The sequence below is a fragment of the Rhea pennata genome, chromosome 26 (assembly GCF_028389875.1).
Source record: "Rhea pennata isolate bPtePen1 chromosome 26, bPtePen1.pri, whole genome shotgun sequence".
In the NCBI taxonomy this organism is placed as follows: Eukaryota; Metazoa; Chordata; class Aves; order Rheiformes; family Rheidae; genus Rhea; species Rhea pennata.
In genome coordinates, this window is record NC_084688.1 from 1,487,120 (window position 1) to 1,511,602 (window position 24,483).

At 35.7% G+C, this 24,483-nt stretch overlaps 1 protein-coding gene across 1 annotated transcript in view; it reads left to right on the plus strand.

The window, feature by feature from the left end:
• The window catches only part of IKZF3 (IKAROS family zinc finger 3), a 32,046-nt gene that overhangs the window by 1,289 nt on the left and 6,274 nt on the right, over positions 1 to 24,483 (plus strand). The window contains 5 exon segments of the mRNA XM_062595613.1: positions 1,688 to 1,741; positions 2,975 to 3,085; positions 15,380 to 15,640; positions 16,337 to 16,504; positions 18,203 to 18,319. Coding sequence (XP_062451597.1) covers positions 1,688 to 1,741; positions 2,975 to 3,085; positions 15,380 to 15,640; positions 16,337 to 16,504; positions 18,203 to 18,319 — 711 coding nt within the window.

Sequence of the window (24,483 nt, forward strand, 5' to 3'; positions counted from 1 at the left end):
AATTAGTATTAAGGAGATTTTTGCTCATTTGCCATATACTGACTGGTATTTTCCAATCAGTATTTGTGGTATAAATTGGTCCATTTGTTTCTTTGTACCTTATTCTTCCCAGGATGATAAAATGAAACAAAGATAAATAAAAAGCCATAACTGTGGAGTTCGTCATTTATTTATTTATTTGTTTTTAAATACAGACTTATTAAATATTTGAACATTGTTTTTTATTCAACTCTATGGCTCTGTTTATGACACAAGTTAATGTGACATGCTTAGTTCTAATAAAAGAGGCATAATGCAAAAACTTCATTCATGCTCAATATTCATGAAAGGATAGGAACTCTGATTTAATATTAGGATACACTTCCTAAGTGCTAATGATAGCTTAACAACTCTTCTGTAGTCAGGAGTTACACTCTAAAGAGTTTAGAACAGTGCTGGATGGCTTAAATCATTAATAAAGCCCATTCTTAAATGCATTTTTTTTCATGCTGCTGTTTGCTGATAGTGAGTTAAGAGTAATGAGAACTACATACATAATGTAACTCTTAGCCCCATTTTCGAAAAATAGAAGATGAATGTTTGCATTTTGGAGACTATATAGCCAGACATTTAAAAAACCTTTGTTGGACAGATCTGTTGCTTTTTTCTTATCTGAGCTTGCTTTTATTTTGTTGAATCAGCCCAATTTCTATTTGTGCAGAATTTTTGGAGTAGCCTCATCTGATAATAGGCTTTTTTTACTTTATAGTTAATAGAGTTTTATATTTGGATGTTGCAGAGACCACAGAAATGTTCCATATGAAGTGAAGTGGCGGTAGAGATAATTACGGGGAAATGTCACTAGTGGTTAACACCTCATGGCCACTGTATGTGTGTTTGAGTCCTGGAGCTATTATTTATGTACAAAGATGATAATGTATTTTTTGATATGTTAAATATATATAAAAAAGGGGGGGGGGGACAAAAAAGTGAGGGGGAGAAAGGAAGAAGGAAGCTGTGATACTGTTAAGAAAATTAACCCTGCTCTCAATGAAACCTCATGACAGCGAGGCATCAAGTAAAGACTTATCTGGATGGGCCAGATCTGAACCTCCATTAGATTCGACAACCTAAATTTAGGCAGTAGAGTGGGAGATGTAAACGTCTGCAGTTTGTGTTGACTTAGAAGAGGGCTACTGAGTATGCAGCACTTCTGGAAACAAGGCCTCTTATGCAGTCCTCTACAGATTTTTAAAATTCTTGCTGTATGATCCCTGTCAGAATTTCTAAAGGGGAATTAAATTTGCATTCCCCTTAAAATCATGTAGCCTTAGTAAAAAGAGATTTAGAAATGTCTTGCACTTGATGCTCTGTAGAAATTCACACCATATAGATTTACTATCATATAGTGTGCTTAGAGGGTGGAAGATGGTGTTAAATAGAAAATGTAAGTTATTTTGTTCTATAATTTGCAGAAGTTAAGAGAATAACATTGGTTCTTTTTTCAGGACACATGGCAGTGCTCAAGATGCAAAGAAACTGTACAATTAAATGTAACAATTATTTAGCAGGTATTTCTTTTAGGATTTTGCTTTTTCAGTCTTGTTTGATGTCAGGAAAAAAGGAATACATAAGATTAGAATACTATTGTATCATAAATGGTTTTAAATGTTAAGCAATTCAGACTACTTTTCTCTGTCTTTTGCAGATTCAGAGACAGGTATGGATCTAAGTAATTCTCAGGAACAGCCAATGGCTGCAGGTACTATACTTTTTGAGTTCTGTTTTTTTCCCTCCTCTCCTGAAAATAATAATTTTAAATGGAGAAAAATACAAGAATTGCAGCTTGTTCAGACTCCTAGAAAACTGAATAACAGTCATAAATGTGAAGATGGACATTAAAGGAAAAAGTTATATTCCAGAATTGAAAGAAAAGAATGCAAGTTCAGTATAAGATCGAAAAATGATACTAAAGAAAACAAGACTGTATGGTAGGAAAGGAATGTTTTCAGAATAAAGATGTAAGGTTTCTTAGAGATGCAAGAATAATTTTGGTTGATTGCATTTTTCAAAAGCTGAAAATAGACCTTTGTGTGTGCTAGACAAGTGTTTTGCCTTTTAGCTAATCAAAAATAAAAGTTTCCGATTCAATATAATATTTAGCTTGAGAAGAAATGTCTGTTTTATTATCCAAGTGTTCAGAAAGTGAAAACAATTTTAAATGTTGCTTTGAATTTTAAAAGTTGGCAGAATTGCTTGAAGAAAACATTCTGTCAATTTTATCTTTTTCAACAATAGTTGAAATTTACAGGAATATGAAAAATGTTGTGTTGATCAGTATAATACTATTTTAGGAAAGACGTTTTGGTTGAAAAATTTCACTCAAATTTTATTATATCTTCAGCTATGGGTTTCCTTCAGATAAGAGGCTTGGAATACTGGGACACACTGCTGCTGCAGTGATGAGTAGAAAACTTTCTGATAATATTGATGTTTAAAAACAAAATAAGCCTAAAAGTCCAGTTGCATTCAAAGCGGCTTCAAATTAAACACATGCTTCAGCAGGTTCTTGGACTGTGGCTAGTGATTAACATTTTGCCCCAACTGAACAAAGTAAAGTTTTGATTCCTCTTGCATGCTTTGAAGAGCTTGCTTGCTTACCTGTTATCAGCAGTTATTGGAATAAATAAGACACACATTTACACATATTTAATTAATTCCCGTTCTGTTCTCAGAGCAATCTCCAGAATAATTAAATCTAAGCAAAAGCTGAAGAGTTATTTAAAGATGCATACTCTGTGTAAGAGTTTTTGTACACTTCTTGGAGATCTAAGCAAATCCCTTCAGACAAATTGCAATCTAATATATTTATAGAAAGATCATTATGAGAATTGCGAATAATATTGGGAGGTTTGCACATACTTTGAGGTAATTGCCTGGAAATGTTCTTGTAGCATAAATTGTTAATTATTTTCAACAATTCCCTTTTTTTCAGAAGGACAGGAGGTTTTGAAAGACTGTAATTTGAACAATTCCCAGGAAATGGAAGGTGTGGATAATGTGGAGGAAATGAAGGAACGCAATGAGTCTAATGAAGAAGCAGCAGGTAAAGTGGGGATTGAATGATGAAAGTTAATAGTTACATTTTGTCCTCTTTTACTCATCTGGTTATGCTATGATAATGACCAAAAAGTTCATTCTGGATCATGACTCCCTTTTGCCTGCATGTCTGTGAAAGGAATAAAGATACGATTACAGTTTAGAGCATTTTAACATTTATTCCTTTATAACACAGAGAGGAGCAGCTATTTTCTATCAGGGAACCTCTCATGCATTAAATAAGTCATTTATATAGTATCTATGAAATACGGTTTTAAAAAGATGTACAGGTGTGATGAGCTCTTTTAATGTGCATCATAGCATACAGACTCTTTAAGAAAAGTGTTTCTTTCCATTAGAGTTTTTAATGTACTATGTACTTATTGGATCACAACAGAGGGGATAAAGTATGTTTTATGTCATTGTGAATATAAGATTTGGAGATATGAAAAAGCTTCAGATAGAAAGATGTGGAATAAACCAATTCATCTGATATGCGGGTAGTGAACTGCATATGGACTCATTCTCCCAAAAGTAATCTCTTATTATTGAAACGAATTGACTAAAATTTTTGTTGGAGGAATAAGTAGTTTGCCTATGACAAATGCATATGTTAGGACAGCACTTGTTTATCAGTATTATTAAGCTACTCTGACATCTAAAAATAATCAGACAAATTTATTTTCTCTCTTGGAAAGATAAGACAGGTTATTTAAATTCATAGAACAATTCAGCCGTGTACAATTAAAAATGTAGAGGTAATCCCCTACTTCAAACTATGGAGGAAGAAAAAGTTGGTCAGCTCCCCATATTTATGGTGTAATTCAAAGAGTAAACACTTTTTATTCATCTCTTAAGGAAGATAAAAGTAAAACATTAAAACAATATATACTATTTTTATTTTAAAAGAGAACCTACATGAATGTATCCTTCTGTGCATCTTTAAAAAACTCTTAGGACCACTTAAGTGAATAGATAAAAGAAGCATATCCTGCACTCTCAGCAGCCTTACAGGACCTTGGAGTCCAGAGTTCATACAGGTATATTGCAAATGTGCAGAGCAAGAGGCCTTGAATTTCTTCCTTGATGTAGGAGCTCATAAACTGAAATCACAGCATTAATAAACATTCCTGCCAGTGAACTGAGTGTGTTCATTTATGCCAGTTCTCAACCACAAACAGTGAAAAATGCTGCCTGGTAGAGGATGTGGTATATATACTGAGGAAAGGACATACATGATTTTACCAGTTTCATGTTGTCTCTGAAGTACAACATGTCCATGGAAGTATACTAGTGTCAAGGCAAATTACGTCTGTGTCTTTGGATAGTAGTTTTCTGAGGTAGGGTTTACATATTGCGTAAATCACTAAAGGATTCTTTCTGTTTTGTCACCCAGCTAGCCTTATTTGTTCCCACCGCATAAATGTTATGATTTAATCTTGGATTAAAACACAATATTCCAATTTTGAAATTCTAAATTATTAAAAATAAAACTTATATAAAGCACAAAGCACGAAATGATACAAAAGCTGAAGAAAGTCCTGCAGTCGTGAAAGAGATCATGCTGAGTGTTAAATTCTTCTTGCTTAGACACTGATGCTGTAGGTACCTGTAACTGAACTAGTCTCCGGCCTTGACAGTCAATGGAGAGAAATAGTGTGCACTAATTTGGGTGCCTGGCTTAGGATGAATTGTCTTGTGTCCCCAAAATAGGTGTTTCTTATGAGGACTCCTTTTATTGTCAATGAAGTGTAGCTCAGTAAAATGTCTGCATTGTAGAATCTTAACTTGTGCAGATGAATTACACTTTGCTTACTCTAGAAAGCAAGGTAACCCTCGTAAAAGTGAATATATAGTGTTTTCCAGAATCCCAGAATAGAAATATCAGTATCGATGAAAGCTATTTGAAAGTTAATTGCCTTCTTCCTACACCTGAAAAGTATGGCTATTGAAAAATTCTGACATTTGACCTGGCTTTGCCAGGTGAACCATTTTGTAAATTTGTGTATATCTTGCTTTGATCCACTAATATGCTCATTATATGTTAAATTTAAAGAAAGAAAGAAACAAACAGAAGAGTTTATACGTAGTTCTCATTAGTCATAGTATCCACAATCCCTTCCTTTTGGAGTGAACAATTCCAGAACTTCATTATTTGTACTTTCACAATTCATCATTGATGATAGCATACTATACAGAAAATTCTTTTTTATCCTGAAGCTATGTGTGATCCATGTCCGCAGGGTTTGTTTCATCTACTGTGGGCTATCATAAGAGCATGAGGCCATTGTCTTGAATAGTGAGATGAAGCATTTGATAGTCTGCTTTCCCTCACCTTAATATGTCTATAACAATATTTTTCGTCAATAAGATTATGTCTGTTTTTTCCATGTTTCATGGTTAAGCATTCATACTAAGTGGTACTCATACTGCTTTTCTGTGACTCTTGGCATTATTAATGGGTGTCACTTAACACACCCTGGGAATTTACTCTGAGGCTTTGAACAGAAGATGGAAACTGGTCAAATCTAGATGCTGTCTAACTCGAGTTTTGTGGAGCCTTTTATGTTAGGTCTGCAGAAAAGGATACTGCAATCCTGTCAAAAGGCTATAGAAACTTCATAAAGGTAGTAAATAAACTAATGTATAGCATCAAAATGTCTTTAGGAATGGTGCTCTTTTGGTGGAAAAAATGCACTTTTGCAGCTAACAGTTTCAAATTTGTACTTTTCTGTGTGCATGCAAACACACTGGCTGCTGTTTTGTTCATTCTGTCTGTGTCATAACTGATAGATTAAGATTCCTTTCAATGAGCTCAATTCAACCTGTCGTTATCATTATGCCCCTTCTAGAAGGGCTTCGACTATGGTGATCACTAAGTATAGGGGAAACAGTTAGAAGACTATAATAATATGTTAATTAAAAGCTTGATGGAGAATAAAAAAAAACAAAAGCCTTTTTTTTTGCCCCAAGGGAGTTAAGCTGCATGCTGTGGTGCACATGCTGTGTGCCTGTGCACAACCATAAAGATACACTGTTCCCATGGTGCTTCCTGTATCTAGTCAGAAAAGAGACAAGTAATGAAACAGATACCCCAGGAAGGATTTTGATTTCCCTTGCTTCTTTATGTACACCCACCACTGCAACCTTGAGTGGCCAAAGCTGAAGAGTCCTTAATTTAAAAATTAAATTAAAAAAAATGCATTATTTCCCATGGGAGTCACTGTCAAGTACAAGTGTTTAATTATGTCTTAATTCCCTCATCTGTTGAGGCAGACAACTTTTTCAGTGTTATGAATGTTAGCTAGCTTTCATGGTTGTGAAATAAAAAGAAATAGAAGCCACATTTGTGGTTTATGGATGCTAATTGCTGCTGCATTTAGGTGTGTGAAAGGGGGCGGTTAAAAGGCTGGAGTGAGACAGGAGAGGCTGACAAACCCTCGCTTCAGCATGCACTGAGGTTCCAGTGGTGCTGTTAGCACACGCACTTATCTGCTTGAAAAGGAAGTGTCGTTTTTTATCAGAATATTACATCTCCCAAGCCCAGATCGAGCCCTACCGCTCATGGGACTCAGAGGTTATCTCACAACATCAGCAGTACTTTGCTGCAGAAGTTCACTTAACAGGGGATTTCTGTAAGTGTTAAAACCAGGCAAGGAGTCTATACTGCTTAAGTATGTCAAGTCTCTGTGCTTTGGTGGCTATGTATGAGCTGAAAGTTGTATCTTAATGTTATCAACAAAAGATCCTCTTGACTTTGTTTTAGCTCTACAGTACTGTAATGTCAACAGCAGGAATGCTGCCAAGCATGTTCAGTGACATCAACATGAGTTAGTGTCACTACAGCTTGTAAATGATTGACATCAGCTTGGATTATCCTGCATTTTTGGTAGCCCAGAGCACCCAAGGCTGAAAGATATGGGAAGTCGGATATTCTGAGTGCTCTGAAATAGTCAGAAAAGTGCAGTTATTTCCTTATCCTGTTTCACCCATCATAGTTAGCAGGAAAATAGAATGGGTTGCTTTTGAGACATCTGACAGTCAGTGTCAGCTATCAAACAAGACAAAGCTCAGAAGGGGAATGGATACATAGTGACTTTCAATAGATTACAGATTTCTTTCTATAGCTTTTAAAGCACCTTTTTTCACTTGTGCTACGATGTGTAACTTGCAGATTCATACAAAATAATTCATTGAAATAAAAGGGAGAAATATTTATTCCTTTGACATTAAAGTAAAATCTAGACCAGGGTAACTGGATTTATTTATCTATTTATTTATTTATTTTTCCCTGTACAGCACACAGAAGTAAAAGAATGGAGGTGAGAAAGTGGCCCTAGGAAGTCAGATCACATGTCACTGTAGAAACTAGTCCATTTTTGGAAACATAGGTTGATGGAAAGAAGAAATTAAGATGACTAGTGTTTTGCCTCCAGACTAGTCTACACATTTGGCACAAAAGGTGTGAGTTTAAGGGGTAGGTCTACTATTGTTTGTGCTGCTGGAACAGTTGGAAAGCAGAAATAAATCCAGAAGAGTCAAAGCTCAGTTGAAATGCAACAAGTGGTTCTGTGAGCGTTGAAGCTAATGAAGGTTGGAACTAATGAAGCTTGATTTTCAGAGGAGTTGTGTCATGTTGACTTTGAATTGAGTTATGCAGAGTTGCAGTGTGAGCTCAACACCATATTTTACTTCTGGTACTTCAAGCTAGTTTTCCATATTCTCAGCACCAATTTACATTATGCTACATTCACATGCTCCAGTTTCTATTCCTATTTTTGTTCCCTCTGCTGCTATGCAGGAGCCATTATAAACTTTATTTAATAGAGTGCTGTAGCGGTGCTGAGGAGCCAGCTGGCTAGCCTGGAATTGCATGTATTGTTGTTGAACAGTATGTTGTTGTATCTCACCTGCCAAATGCACCAAACACAATTTCTCCTGATGCTGGAGCACCACCTCCAGGAGTGGTTTCAAGAGCTGCATGTACTCCTGGGCCATCTGTTGAGCAGGCCAGTTGTCAAAATTGAGTAATTTTGAGAAACTTGCCCTTCTGCCAGATAAGATTGAATTTAGCATTTAGGTCTGAATGTTACTAAAAGAATAGAGACTGAATGAATAAGCCTCTGTAGAAGACCATGCTAAAAATAATAAATAAATATTTAATTATAAAAATATAAAGTTGGAGAGGGTAGATTTGTGACCTAAAATTCAAGCCTCTAAATCTGGAATATTTAGTACTAGAAATTCTTTTATGGTTGAGTGAAATGGATACATTTAACTTTATGAAGATTGTGATGTTTTAGTTTTTAAGCAACATCTTAAAAAACCAAGCTCCTGACTTCAGCTTATGGATTTTAAAATTCCACTGATATTTATGACAAACAGATTTCCCTGTTTTTATTCCAAATTTCCTCTTTACCCCATATTTGTTTTCTAGTATGAAACGCATGACAATAGTTTATTCCATTGTAATTAAGGCTTTTGGAAAATGAATTCAAAAAGGCTAAATAAAGCTATACTTTCAACTTCTCAGATTTGAAGCTCATTTGAAAAAGCAGTTGACCAGAGATGATCATGCCTGAGTGGTCGTATTAGTAATAGGTCCCTTGATATAACTAATGAAGGTGATTATCTGAATTTAACATGTGGCCTTTTTCAGTCTGACTGTTAGGTCCAGATGTTCTCTGATTAACTGTCTAATTGAAGTCTGATTTAACAGTTGTGATTGTATCAGGCTTTCTGGACTTTAGGAATTGTAATTTTAGAAATGTTTTCTATGACTGATGTAATCTTAACTGTAACAGAAGGGAACTCATACAGCTCCATCTTGTTCTGTGTATGTCTTTTTTTTTAAGAAGGAGACTTTAAAGATAAGATACTAAGATTTGAAAGGGTAATGTTAACAGGTGTCATAAATGAAGCAAAATTCATCTGGGAGGGCGTATGGAAAAACCTGGGCACTGCAGGCCATGGAACATGGGATGCCTTTCTGTCTGATTGAGTATTACTCTGTGCTCCTGTGTAATACTAAAGGATATGGGCAGTTAAGGAAAAAAAGGCAAAGCAATTGACACTTTTTGTAATAATAAAAAAAAAATCCACAATAACTTTAGCATAGTACTAACTATAGTTTTCTAGTCTGCAGTCATATTCATGAATATCATTAGCTGTCTCAGCTAATAATATTCAGCTCCACCGAATTCTTTTTGTAGTGTCAATTAGATGCATTATTTTTCATTTCCTTCCCTAGACCATGGCCTAACACTGCTTGTTGCTGCTGTACAATTATCCTGTTTAATTCCAGTTCTGGTAGCACTCAATTTTGGATACAGCTTTCCTTTATCAGTGTTTCTGTTAAATATCATTTTAACATATTTTAAGAGGAAGTCCTAAAAAATGCTAGATTCTTATTGAAGGACAAACAGTTGATAATAGATGGGAAATATCAGATATGAAATTGCAGATCTATATAGGAAGATAGATCTGTATAGGAAAAAAAACCTGTATACCTTTGGATAAAATACTTTAAGAAGCAGTTAATTTTAATTCAAGTTTTCTGGCTCACATGAGTTTGGGGCACATGATGTGTGATTTTTATTTTTATCTTTTATTTTTAAAATTAATTGTATAACAACATAAATTTTATTCTTTTTTGATTATAGAAAGACACTAGTATTAATAAATTAGAAGATACACATCCAAATGCTTGGAAAATGATGCCTGATTTTTTAGCAGTTCTCAGTGCTGCATTTCAATGTGATTTGTTTCTATTTTGTTTCAAGTAACAATAAAAACAAGGAGTCTAATTATCATAGAGCATGCATTCCATGAAGGGAAATTATGAGAGTTTCTTTCCTATTTTTAGAAGTAAAATTTCCACCAGGTGCTAACTTGCACTGGTTCATTTAGGAATTACCCTTCAAGTATATTTTATACAGTGTCTAAACAAAATGGATATCTGTTTTTGTAGAACATGGATACAGACCAATAGTACTAAGAAGTTAAAAATACTGGAAGAGACAAAGATAGAAATAAAATAAAAACAAAAAGCCAGTGCTTCCAAGTAATATTTTTCAGTAAGCCAAGGAAACAAAATCTACAGATTTCCAGTGCCATGTAGAATAAACCTAATGAGTGCAGTACTTGAGATTTTCACTGCAGAAGAATCTGCTTTGGCCTATAACGAATGGCACAAGAAGGGCATTTCAACTATAAGGATGCTGAAGTTTGACAAACTCCAGTCTCATCCACTCTTGTAATAGGAGGGAATACACGTGTATTTTTAGCTATGAAGGACAGCATGCCACTCTATCTTTGCTACTGTTTGCCACTGCTATCTAAGTTAAAACTGATATTCGGAGATTGCTTCTTCCTTTCTTATCAAACAAATGATCTCATAACAGCATTTCTGCCATTGTCATAAACTGATCTTGTCACTGGAATCAGTGGAAGAAACAAGATCTGATTGAGCTAAAGTCTTGAACTCCTTTCTCTTCCCTACAACTGATGTCTACAGTGGTATTAGAAGAATGATAAAGAGAAAAGTTGCTTTGCCTCTGACAGTTTTGCCCCTCTTAAAAAAAAAAAAAAAAAAACAAAAAAAAAAACTCACATTGTTATTGTGACACTTCACATATTATAACCTTGATGCTTTTACGTCTCCATTACTTACAGTCTCCAAGTTTTCAATATAGATAGATCAAGCAAAAAAAAAAAAAAGTAACTTAGGTAAAGCGTTGATTTTCGACTTACAGTTTTGGCTGGATGAATTGCAAACATCACTAAGTAGTCATTAAGTTTTTTTTTTTCTTTTATTTCATGACATATCTCTCCCACACATTGTGTTAATTCCATTGTATATGTTATTTCTCATAAATGTGCAGGATTTTGACTTTAGTTTGGAAACTCCACTGACTTTTTCAGTTTTGCAGTGTACAATAGTTTTATTTCAAGCTGATTTTGGCAAAGGAATCTCACATTCTATGAAGGGACGAAAACTAGTATGTGTATGTTAATAGTTTTTTTACTCGTACTACTATTTCTAGGGACAATTTGTGGAGATAAGCTGTGATGATTCATCAGTTAATACCTGTCAAATTCAGGTTGTCACAAGAATTCTTCAGTACACGCATAAATAAGACTCCCTTCTTGTTCTTCAGTAGTCTAAGCATCTGAATCCTATTAACAGCTGTCAAAACCCGGTAAACTATTTATATGCTTTCACAATTTGTTTAATTGGATAGTTAGGAAATGGCATACAAGAAAAGCTTTTCTTTTTTTTCCTTTTTTTCTTCCTTTAGTCTGGCTGAACATCTGTAGCATTAGGGGCTCATTATCTCTGAATTGGCATAGCAAATCAGCAGCATCATTAAAATGCCACATTAAGATGATTAAGTTTCTTTGTTATCCAGTTGACTTTTTGCATGTGCTGAGGATTTCATGATTATGACCCCACTCCTTGTAAAACACTTGAGCAACATCACCCTTTTGTGCTGTTGTCTTTAATGGCTTTTGGTTTTTATTCTTTGTGCTTTTCATAACACTACCAGCAAACTTTGCTTAACAACAGCACAAAACTTGCATTCTTTTCTTTATATTTGATAGCAGGTCTTGGATTAAATATAGCAACTGGGGTTTTTTCCTTCTGAGATTTCCTCTTAGAGAGAATCACTAAGATAATACTCCAGCTTCTCTTAATTATTTGCTGTTGCTGACTTCTTTTTTTATTCTTGCATTTTATAGAACATATACATGCACTGTTATTGTGGTGACTCAGTCTGAAGTTGCCACCACATCTTTATTTTGGATCTTTTCCAGAACCCATTGTTTTTACAGTGTTTCAGGTGAAACAAAAGTATTACTCTGGAGTGTGTCTTTCATCTTACAATCATCTCCCCAGGAAATGAAACCATGTGCATCAGCCTTAATGCATCAAGCTAATACTTTGTTGTGTAAAATCTACAAATCTTTTTCTGCGATGTATATTACCTTCATGAACAGCTTCCAGAAAAGTAGTTACCTGTGGTGGACACATGAATAATTTTTCCTCTTTTAACTTCTTCACTTTACTAACACAGGAGAGATGATAACAATTCTCTTTTCAACCCAGGGAGCCTTGATAGTATTGTTAGGGATAACTGTGGTGCTCTTCCCTTAAATTTCCCTTTTCAAGGTGATGTGACAGCTGCCTCCCCCTTGATTAAGGAGGACCAGCCTGGAAGCTCACTAATCTCGTCAGAATATGTTGATGTGCTTTTTAAGTGATAGATACAAACTTTTCTACACCTCTGGCATTCTCTTGATCTCAGTGTTCCCTGTGTATGCCAGTATACAAAGCAAAAGCCTGGGACAAAAAATGAAATCAGATTGCTTCAGAACTTTGCACTTGGTTAATTATAGGCTGATGGTACTGAGCCATCTTTTTCTTGGACTACTTTATACCAGAGCTTTCTTTTGTGTCATTGTCTTCTCTCAACAGGTCAGAAAGGCCTGGTAGAATCAGTAGGCTCTGAACTATAGGTGTGCAGGGTTAGAAGAATTCCACTTTTCTACTCTACCATTTTCTTTATGAAAAAGCTTCTTCCCTAATAGCTTCTGCTGTCTGCTGTTTTCAGTCATCAGAAGTTGATTTTTTCCGTTGAGGTTCTTTAAACGCCTACATGCAAACTGAAAAGCACTCGAGCTTTGGTGGGATAGCACCGACAGCTGGAGTGGTGGTGATGGTTGTGGGGGGGAGGCAGTGGTGGAAAAGCCTTGATCAGAACTCAGGTGCATCCTTCTCACTTACTATAAGAAAACAAAAACATTGCCAGCAGTCAGAATACAATATGGAAAATGCAAAGGTAGTTGTTTTCCACAGCAGAACTGTAGGATGGCTTCCCCAGTTTATGCCAGTCAGCAAGTGCTTGCCAGGTGGAAATCAAGATGACATTCATACTGAACTACATGAGCACTGACATAACTCTGTAAAAGAGTGAAAAGTTGTGAACCATGAACTTGTGGTGAGAAACAGTAGAAAACGGTAGAGAAGTCCTCTCAATTGGAGGTTACAACTAGTCCTCCACTGTTAAACAATTGCACTTAATACAGATGAAAGGTGAGACGTTAAATAGAAAGTGGGAATTGAAATCATTTCTGAAAGTACCAACAAGGTGCAGCTGCAATGTGTATTTCCTTTTAACATTCTGTGCAGGATGTGACAAATTATTTTGGAACTACCTCCTTTTTAGAAAAAAGAAAGCATGTTATTTTGGAAAAGAGATTCTGTTGAAAGCTTCTTTCAGTAACTGGCAATAAATTTTCCTTGAAATGATGGAAGTGGATGCCTAACTTTAGAGTTTTGAGAGCAGGATCACCCAAACACCCTGAGACAAAAAGTTGGAAGCAGAAGCTATGAATAGAGGAAAACCTGTTTCAGTGGAAGTAGAAGTTAGGATGTGAAGCAAGGCTAGTACTGAAGCAGATGCAGAGAAGAATGCTGCATTTATAGGTGAATCTAGGCGTCCATGTGACTCTGAGCAAACATCAAAGCCTGCACAAGTCCTTCTGGGATCTGGACAGCCAACTCTAATGTTGAATTCTAAGAAATGTCTATCATAGGGGGATAAAAAATACACATTATGGGGGAAAAAACAGCTTTCTTTGGACAACATCGTCTGGGTTAAGCACTAAAAGGAGTCTCAGAGTTTTTCACAGTACCATGGATTCTTCCATAGGATGAAGCAATTATCAGCTAGTTGTTTCTTCCAGACAACTTTAGCCTGAACTCGGGTAGATTGGCTGGACTTGGTGCAAACACTGAGGAAAAAGAAATGATTTTTATCCCCAACCTATAGCTGAAAATTTTGATTTCATGAAAGTGTTGCCAGATTTTTATTTTTCAGTGCTGCTTTTATGTTGCCATCTCATTTTCACTATCACCCAGTGTTTGTTCTCTGCATTTGATGTGGTTTATTACTCAGAACCTGAGCTAATACATATTCAGTAGTCCATGTTCTGTACTTTGGAGAAAGGACAAGTGATTAAGTGCCATATTTAACTGTCTAACCCTCAGTTTGAGAGAAGAGCAGGTGGCCAGAAGAACAATACTTTCAAACAGGAAACTCTGTATTTTATCTCTTAGTACTTTTCTTCACTTGATAGCTTGAGGCATAACTCAAGTTTCAGGCACAAACCAGCTCCTGTCTACAAAGAAAAATCATCCTTAAGCTGAAAATATCTGTCCTGTCAATTGGTAAGGTTTTAATGCAAGTGCTAGTAATGGTAGAGTTAATATGGAAAAGAAATTCAGCCATGTAAGTCAGGAATCATCAGCTTTGCTTATATTTTTATGTGGGAACATTATTGTTAGTAAATTATTAGCTACTTGTTCCATTCCCATCTTGTTGCGAAATTACATTAACCCAAAAGGTCTTTGATTTCCGGTTTTCTCTGGAAGCTGCTACAGGTCCAGGAACCTACTCAAAGGTATTTAGTAGAAGGAAATCCAGCAGGCCTTCCATATTGGTCTTCGGGTTGCTTGTGATTCTTTACCACACGCTTGCAACATGACTTTGGACAAATCCTGTAACATTCTTGGTACAAATTTATCTATTAGGAAATCTTTACTGTGCTTTTGCCTCATTTTATTCAAATAGTATTCTTACAATATGGGTATCAATATTATTGGATGCTCCTCAAACATTTGAGATCTTTGGATAAAAATTACAATGGAAAGTGAAAATTAAATTATTGATTAGGTTTACTGATGACAATCAAGGTAAAAAGGGCTCTCTTTACTATGCAATGCCATGGGAACACTGGAAGTCTTATGCTGGATCAGACGTTTTTGTATCCATGCTCCAAGCACCACAGGTTTCACATGAATGTATAAAAATCCCTTTTTATTTGCGGCCTTCTGTATTCTGAATTCACAGCAACATTCCATGACACTAATTTCTAATTGTGGCTATTTGTGAAGTGTGTGAATAAGTATTTTCTTTTGAATCCTGACCAGTACCCTGCTATTGCAATAGTAGAACTATGTACTGCATTATACTTTCATAATCTGGATAATTTCCTTCTAATCAACAGGCAGGAAAATATTTTTAAAAGTTTTCTCTTTACGACTATTATCAAATAGATATGACCCATGAAGATTCATGTCTCAACTGTATTTTTTTTTTTAATCTCTGTGAGTTTAAGTAAAACTTGTAGGGTGATTTTTAATGTAATGTTGTGTAATTTGCTGTGATTTTTTTTAAGATACTTCATGGTGTCTAAGATAAGCTTTTTTCACTTCTGTGCTTTGTTTTACCTGCAGATGATGTGGTTAAAGTGAAAGGTGAATACAGTGAAAGAGAGGAGAATGCTTTAAATTCAGAGCATATGGAAAATGCAGAAGAATCTGAAATACCTTACACCTATCCCAGAGAATATAATGAATATGAAAGCATTAAACTGGAAAGACATTCTGGTTCATATGACAACATCAGGCCAGCTAGTGGAAAAATGAATTGTGATATCTGTGGATTAGCCTGCATTAGCCTCAATGTCTTGATGGTTCATAAGCGTAGCCACACTGGTAAATATCCTTATATTATTCTTGCAATAACTAAATACTGAAAGAGTGGTTTGTAATATAAACTATTTGTTTAAAAGAAGGATACCAAACTCAAGATTTCTTCATTCTGTCCCTCACTCCACCTGTGATCTTTAAGCAAGTTGTTAATTTTTCTGTGCCTTGCTTTACTCACCTTTTGTCTTACCGGAGTTGAATGTAAGTAAAAGCATGTTTGTGAAGCATTTTAAGAATTTTGGATGAAAGGCACTATTGTCACTTGAGTATTTCAGCCACAAAACAGAAGTTAGGTTGTTTTTTGTACTACCATTTCCAGTCTGTGCGTTGTATTTCTCTTTGTGTTATAATTTGGCAATAAATGCACAAGCATCTTAGGTTAGACCTTCAGTAAGGTGAGGTGTTTTTTTGTCGTTTTTTTTTTTTTTTAATCGCTAGTATGTTTGAATCAGCATCTTGCAGATCACTTATTTCCACGGAAAATCTGTATGGTGTTTTCCATAGTTGAACATATATTATGAGATGCTCTGACACCAGAGCTGCATGTAACTCCCACTGAAGTCAGTGGAAGGGCTGTATATATTTCTACAGAAAGAAATTGATCCAGTATTTCATTTTTTCCTCTTCTAAAAAGAAAAGGGTATGAGGATAGTATGATATCCACATAACCATTAAATGTCCTTTTTTGTATGTCATTTTAAGGTGAACGGCCATTCCAGTGTAATCAGTGCGGAGCTTCCTTTACTCAGAAGGGTAACCTCCTCCGCCACATTAAACTACATACAGGGGAAAAACCTTTTAAATGTCATCTTTGCAGTTATGCCTGCCAAAGGAGGGATGCGCTAACAGGTCACTTAAGGACACATTCTGGTAAGTGACTTCAAAGACACTTCATGTGTTTTAAATGTGTGTCACTAGGACACTAGATGTGGAAAATAAAAGGTCAGTCAGCAAAGTCTGATGAGCCAATCTAGTTCTGAACAGCTGACAAGTATCAGTGATCCCTCATTCTACCTACTGTATTGATAGAACTATCTTGGGATTGGCTCTGCTCTTTGATGTTAACGCAGATAGAGGGCATAGGGAGACCTATTGTCAAGAGCTGAGTGCTGTGAGAAAAGGCCTAGCCTTGATATTTGCACAATATAACTCTTCGGTGTTTGCAATTGAATGGAGATAGCTAAGCTAGCAATCTCTGAATTTGTGCAGTAGCTGAGACATGCTTCGCTGGGACTTTCTTCCATTCCAGTCCTGAGGTATTAGGATAGCTCTAGGAACACAGTCAAAACCAGCATTGCTCTATTGCCTGTTAATACCTCACTGTTGTGGTAGTGCCTTTCATCTGAATATCTTAACATGCTTAACAAATGCTAATTTTTTTCAAGACTGTTAGTGTATTGCATCCATTTTACAGATGGGAGAAATGGAGGCATAGAGCTGAGGTGACTTGAATAACAAGCCAGGTGTAAATCGACTCATCACAGTTAATCTTGTTCTTTAACAGCTAGATTGTGCTTACTCTTTTGTATGTCCTGTTTTATACAGAGGTTTAGAAAGAAAGCATTTTTTCTATATTATCTCTGCACTGCACTTCAGAAAAAAAATTTTAACCCCACAAAGAATCAAAGTTAAAAGTGGATAAATAAGATTCTAATTTGACTAAGACCCAGCACAGCAATGGTAGCTGTCCCTCATCAACATTGAGATAAAAACATGCTTCAAACACGTCAGGTGGTTACTGTGACTAAAGCTTTTAGGAGCTGGCTTATTAAAAGCTACAAAAAAATCTCCTTAAGTATATCATAAATGATCAGTTGCACTAGCAGTAGAGAGTGTGGTCTTTTGCAGAGTATGCAATGTAAGGATAGCCATATTTGCACTGTACAGATTTGGGAGTTATAATGTGCCTTTATGTGTTAGGGAATGTCTGTGCACAAAAGAGTAATGAGATAATTTAGGGAGTGTTTTGGTCTTTTTTATGTAAGACACCAGGAAAGGCTGTGTGGACATCTTTTCTTCAGTTTCAAACAGATTTGTTTTTAGCTTAAAGTAATTAGGAATATGTTTGCTGTACAATAAATGATGTTAGAAATGAAATGAGAACACTTGCAAAATATCTTGGTTTGGTTTAACTTGATTGGTTTCATGAAATCCTTGAAAAATCCTGTATAGACAGACCTCGGTCAGGCAGTTATGAGAGCTGCAGTTCTTGTTTGGGGTGTTACAGTTAGTCTTCCCTAGGGAAGTTATGCTGGGAAAAGTAGTCAACTGGAGAAGGGCGCTAGGAACCTGAGCTCCTGGGAACAGTGTCTAATTCTAAGTCCTCTTCTTTTGTGGTGCTGAACTTAGAGAATGAAGAGGGCCTTGCAGAAACCCTATGTGTCTGGTGGATTTCACCCTTAAGTAACCTAATTTTGTGATAATTAAAATGCTTATAAACTTTATAGAAATTTTAAGCATTCTCTAAGCCTAATGTTATCTTATCAGTAACTATACACTTGAATGTCAGAAAGATGATGTTTTATTAGTCTCTTGTGGTTATTTTATTCTGCTCTCTTGTTTTTCTAGTGGAGAAGCCATACAAATGTGAGTTTTGTGGAAGAAGCTACAAACAAAGAAGCTCACTAGAGGAGCACAAGGAGCGGTGCCGTACTTATTTGCAGAATGCTGGCATGTGCGAGACTGGTAAGTTTATCACATTACATTGGTACATTGGAGTGAGGGCTTTTTTTTTTTTTTTTTTTTTTTTTGTACATTACAGTGCTTAGAAACGGGCATCTGGTAAGCTGTTAATTTATAGCTTGAGAACAGTTTTTATTACTGTCGTTTTCAGTAACCTAAGGGGCAGCAATGTCTTGTAAAGGGGCCTGGTTTAACGCATCCCTCAGGCAGCTAGCTAAAGAATGCTTTTATTTTAATCACTTTTTTATTTCATAGTTACTTTGAATAAAATATCTGAAATACCTTGTATGCAGCATTTCTGTAGGTGACACTCAACATAGGTTAAATTATTCCTATATTAATGCTATTATAAGGTTTATTTTATTGGATGAGTTGATGCACATAATTGTTATCAGCAGTTGTTCACACGCATCAGTCCACTTGATGCTTCCTTTTCTTTAGAGTAAGAACTGTTGGTCAGAATCAGTTAGAATTTACAGAAGTTTTAGTGGCATGGAAATGTAGTATGATCCTGAAGATCATTGATAGATCAGAGAGAAAGGGCTTCTTGGGTGTAGGGCTGCTTTTGAAAAAGGACGAAGGCAAGATGAATCAAAACACATAGTCTTCATGCTTTATTTTCCTTTCCCCAGTCTCAGTGCTGGATTTCTGAAAACATTTCAGTGAAAAAATAACTGCTATCTTTTTTGAGTCTTCTTCACTGGAATATTTCAAATTCTAAAATCAACTTGTTTGATTTAAGTCCCACAATATGCCATGAGTCAGGAAAGAATAACTTTCCCATTCAGAGAGTCACGGAAAGGTTGTGACTTGCCTAACGATAATACAGCTGATCCATAACAGAAGAAAGACTACAACTTCAGAATTCAGATTCCTATTTTTTTGCTATATAGCCTTAAAAAAACCTGTGAAGTGTCAAGCTTCCTATTTTTGATTCTGAATTTCAAATAGAATTTTCTTCTCAAGCAAAAAGTTAGACTGAAATTTCCAAGAAGAAAACATGTAAAATGAATTTTAGAAAGATGTTAACTAAGTGTTAACTAAGTGTTAAAGTGTTAACTAAGACCCTTTTAATAATAACAAAATTGTATTTACTGATCTGATTATCAAGCAGAAAATCTGCAGGCATCATCATAAACCAGGCCCAAAAAACAATGTGCAGATCCATTAATATATGATAGCTATGTGGGTGCAAGAGTTGTTACATGTGTGGAGTAGGTTGAGGTATCAGACTTTGACACATACACATACAAAAAATGCTAAAAAGAAACAATGATTTAATTAAGTTAGGGGTTTTTTTTAGTTTTTCATGGAGTGTTTTCAGCAAGTAATGTTTTTTAGAGCATTAGTAAAAGTCACTGGTGATCTGAGCATCAGCAAATTTTGATTTTCATGAGAACTCATACATACTGTATTTGTGGTTTTATGTTACAGTATAAACTCCCATGATGGCAATCATTTTGAGATGTCCACCACAAGAAAATGGAAAACATGATATCTAATATAGATTTCTGCTTTTAAATGATTCTCATAGTTTATATTCATTTCAGGGTAGCAACATTTCACTTATCCAGAATCTGCAATGTAGCACTTACTAAAGTAGTGTAGTATGCCTTAAACTGGTCACAAAGGAAATGTAAATTTCCAGTTCAGCGCAATGTGGCTGTGCCCTATACCTTTAAGACCTTCACACTTTAAAAATACTGCAGTGTTGTTAGTGGAGTAGTAAGTTTTATTAAAAACAGGAACTCCAATCTTGCTGAGGCATTTCCATTCAATTCTCTGATATCAGCACTATATTACATCACAGAATCATAGAAAAGTAAGGCTGGAAAGGATCTCAAGAGCTCCTTTGGTGCATTTGTTTTTTGTTTTTTGTTTTTTTTTCTGCTAAGGGTAGCATTTTGATCTTGTCTTTAGTGAACATCATTTTTTTGATTTTTGACCACTTTCCTGCTTACCTTTGTCATTTTGAACTTCAGTCCTCTTTTCTGAAGTCATTGCAACCTTTCCATATGGGGTCATCTTTAAATGTATGCTCTGCATGCCATCCAATAATTAATTCAAATATTGAAAAGTATCTAGACCATAGTTACCATGATGATTGCTTTTTAGCATGAGGTATGCATGTTTCAAATGTAGCAAGATGGAAATACTGAAGAAGATTGTATGTAGCAATATTGTTAGAACATTGCTCTGTCCCTGATAACAATCGCTGGTCACATTGTTCTCATTGCACAATAACCCACCTTTGTGTTCCACTCTCCATTATTTAATGACCACACATAGATGCTACAGGAAGCAATGCCTCTAATTTGAGCTCTGCTTTGTACTTTAGGGTTTTGTTAACGATGCCTGCACTTCTAAAAATTATACTCACAGTTATGATGTGATAGAAACCGCACTGTGGAAACAATTTAGTATAGGCTAAATGATCGTCTATTCACATTCTGGGCTGGAAGAAAACTACCCACTTTCTGTACATCTGCAGCATGGCATTATGGCTAGTTGACAACATTGTTTTATGAGGTGGCTTGTCATTTAATGATTACCGCAAAACACAGATAGCTATTCAAAATAGATAAATCATACTTTCATAAAAAATTTCTTCTGAAAATGTTCTATACACAAAAGATTGCAACTGAAATGTGCATGCTACTGAGGGGAGCAGCAAGACTCAGATGCCCTGCAGAGAATTCTCAGCTGGTAATCAGTAAAACAGTAAAAACCATAACCAGTTGCTGTTATGAGGTAAGTAGGCGATAGCGGCCCAAGATTGAAAGTGGTCAGGGCATCAGAACTGAACCCTGTCCTACTATTGTGTAAAATACCATGGTTAGGAGCTTGACTTTCCATATAACTGCCAGTGGCCCATGTAAGCGTATTGATCAAGTCTGATCGTGAGGAAAGAGGGTAATTTATTTAGTCAGCAGTGCTTCCTTCAGCATCCTTAAAGTTTTTGTTGTGTTTTGACCACGCAGCTTTTGACCACCGTCTTTTGATCATGCAACGCTTTTGTCCATCAGAAGTATTTAGCTTGTCGGGGACTTCAAGATCACAGGCTGAAACAAGTTAAATGCTTTGGAAGTCTAGATTTCCTTTTTCACTATTCAGTTATTCTAAGTGTAGTTTTGGGCAAAGCACTTGACCATTTCTATCAGACCAGCCTGAAATTTGTTTTTAGAAGGTTGCTGTTTTAAAATCAGATGTTTCTTAGCTGTCATATGGCCAATGCATGATATATTTAGGTAATTATTCTTTAACTTAAATGGCATAGTATATAATGAAATCTAGTGGGTAAAGTAATTGAAGAGGCAGATAGGAGTTAAGTGTTTCTTTCTTTCTTCAAGAAGTCTTTAGTGAATTTTGAGTGATAAAAAGTGCTTCCAAATTAAATATTATTCCTGAATTGCTTAATAAATGGTCCATAAGAAAAAAGTGGAGGAGATTATTTTAAATTAGCTTCTGGGTAGGAAGAGCAATGTTGTGGGAGGGAGCACTGTTCAACTATCCATGTCTCAATGGAAGTAGATTATGTTTGCCTAAAGCTATATTAGGAAGACATTATCAAAGATCTTTTGTGATCCATAAATAGAGGTTTTTTCTTTAGAAAAAAATGGCCATTGACAAGCAGTAGAAAATCTTAATGTGAAAGGAAAGACCCTTAGCTTTAAAATGAAATGGTAGACAGACATCAAGCTAGGAGATTGGTATTTACAGATGTCTCAGAACATATTATGTAGGTCAATAATCTTTACTCAGAAGAGATTACTAAAGAGACAGTAACTATTGTTACCTCTGCAGGAAGCCACTTGTCTGCCCTTTTGACACTAATGTAATAAAGTTCCCTGGGTGGCACATAAATAACATTGACAAGACAAGTAGGACACTGAGATGCTACATGTAACTTCCAGTGTGTTTCTAAGGCTGGCTAAGATGACGTACAGAAACCCCACTCTTTGAGTTTTGTCAGAAGATAAGGATTCTGAGCATGTGAAATGAAAACAAAGTTTTACAGAACAATGGCTCTTGAAGTTAAAGATTGAGAAGAAAAAAGAGGAACTAGAAGGAAAAAATAAGAAAAGCAAAGCAATAAATGGCAGAGACCAAGGCCTTTCTATTTTGACAGATGTATTCTGTTTTTTTGCTTTGCTTTTTCATTTACAATAAAAGTTTTTGGATATATAACACTGCTTATATTATTATCTTGTTCAGAGTAGTTGTGGGTTGTCAGTTTTTTTAAGTTACTACTATTAATGGCTTGTACAAGGATCCTGCCAAAATTACAAGCTTACTGGATTTGGGATGGTTCAAACCCTAAACTAGAGTTATGTAAATATAATCTAAAGTGTTCAGAAGTAGTACTGCGTATTCAGGGTAGATATCTTTGCCTTTGAATTAGTACCAGACTCTCACGTATTGTGAAATGTTGAATATTCCAGTTTTTGGAGCATGAAATTTAAATAGAAATCCTGCAGTTAACCTGAGAACAATATTCACAAGAGTTTCTGGACAAAATTTGAAGTTCTACCTACCTAACTTTTCCTTATACTTTCAATTGAATATGATATTTTGCCTCACTTTGTGAAAACTGTTAGGTAGTGTCTTGGTACTATTTCAGGCTAGAAGCAGTTGCATTTTAGCAGTTGGTGAAATTATGTCTTCTTTATATATATGTGTGTGTTTCTAAACATTTTAGAGTAATTTGGAATAAAAATCATAACAGAAAAGCATGATATTGTTATCTTTAAAGCATTGAGTGTGCATGCGCTCTTTGAGTCTGGTTATTAAGTATATTATGAGGTTACAGCTTCCTGAAACCAGATTAACATAGTACTGAATTGAGCCCTGCTCTCCCATCCATCCTAAGTCATATTCATAGCTAGTTTGCATTGAGCACTTGTGAAGCACTTTACATTTTCAAAATATTGTACAAATATTAACAAATAGTTATGGCTGGAGTTTGAATCATGGTTTGTACTGACTGAAACTTGTCTAATGTCAGTAACAGTAACAAGAAGTAAGGACTAATTTATCTTGAAATGATAGGGAAATGCTGCACGTAAGCTATGGAAAGGTGATATTACATTTTTATCACCTGCTGTACTCAGCAAACTTAAAGTCCAATACTTTACAAAGCTGTATTTAGCAGGTCTGCAGTGATGCCAAAGTGTATCATTTTCTTCTGGTATTACTTCTGTGTTATGTAGACTGTTTCATATAGTTAAAGTATCCATGTGCAACAGTACAATAGCACAGCAGCCAGGATTCTTTTGCCATGAAATTCAACCTTCTGTGTTTTACTTTGGAAAGGTGAATTTTCCTTCCTCATCCTCATTTACCATTTACTTAGATAGCAAACTTCTACAGACATGGGCAGTCTCCTAGTATGTCTGTAGAGTTTTCAGCACAGTTGTCCCTAATCTTGCAATTCTTACTGCTACTTCTATATAAAAGGTTGCTGCCGCTACTGCTACTGATAGTTGTTCTTGAGGGGAGCAAGTTTGGGGTGGAGGGGAGCTGCAGCGGTTATATTCAGTATTAGTCTGGCAGTTGTGAGATGAGGTGGCAGCCCTTTTCAGCTTGGCTGATCCAGCTCAAAAGCCTGTGCAGCCTCCATGAGATTGAGAGCATGCAGTAATTTCCGTGAGATGATGGGCACTGGGTAACAGAGCTAAAGAAGAACTCTGGAAAATGGTAAGGTGCTTAAAACAGTTGATAGCTTAGCCTAAGTGAAAGATCCTACTGTGCATACAGTATTTCTAAAGTTAGAAATTCAGGATCTTTTAACAAGATTTAAAATACCTAATACAAATGCTTACAAATGTGCTGAAGGGAATATATTCTCAACTTGCTTCGCTGTAGCAACTGGAAAAAGACTGAAGAAGTGATAACGAGACTTAAAACAAATGGGTTAGTGAATACTGAAAGGTTATAGTTTTATTTTAATGGCATTTTGGTATATTTTTGTAAGAGTTTCTTAGTGCTCAATTAAGAAGACATCTCTGTGTGTCTGATATTAAGTATAACAAAGGAACTGAATGTCTCATATTGAAGTTTTGGAGAACTATGTCAGTCTGCAGGTGTCACACAGCCTTACTCAGAATCAAAAAGAAAGGCTAACAGAGGTTGTATCTCCATCTACATTTTGTAACCAACCCGTCCAG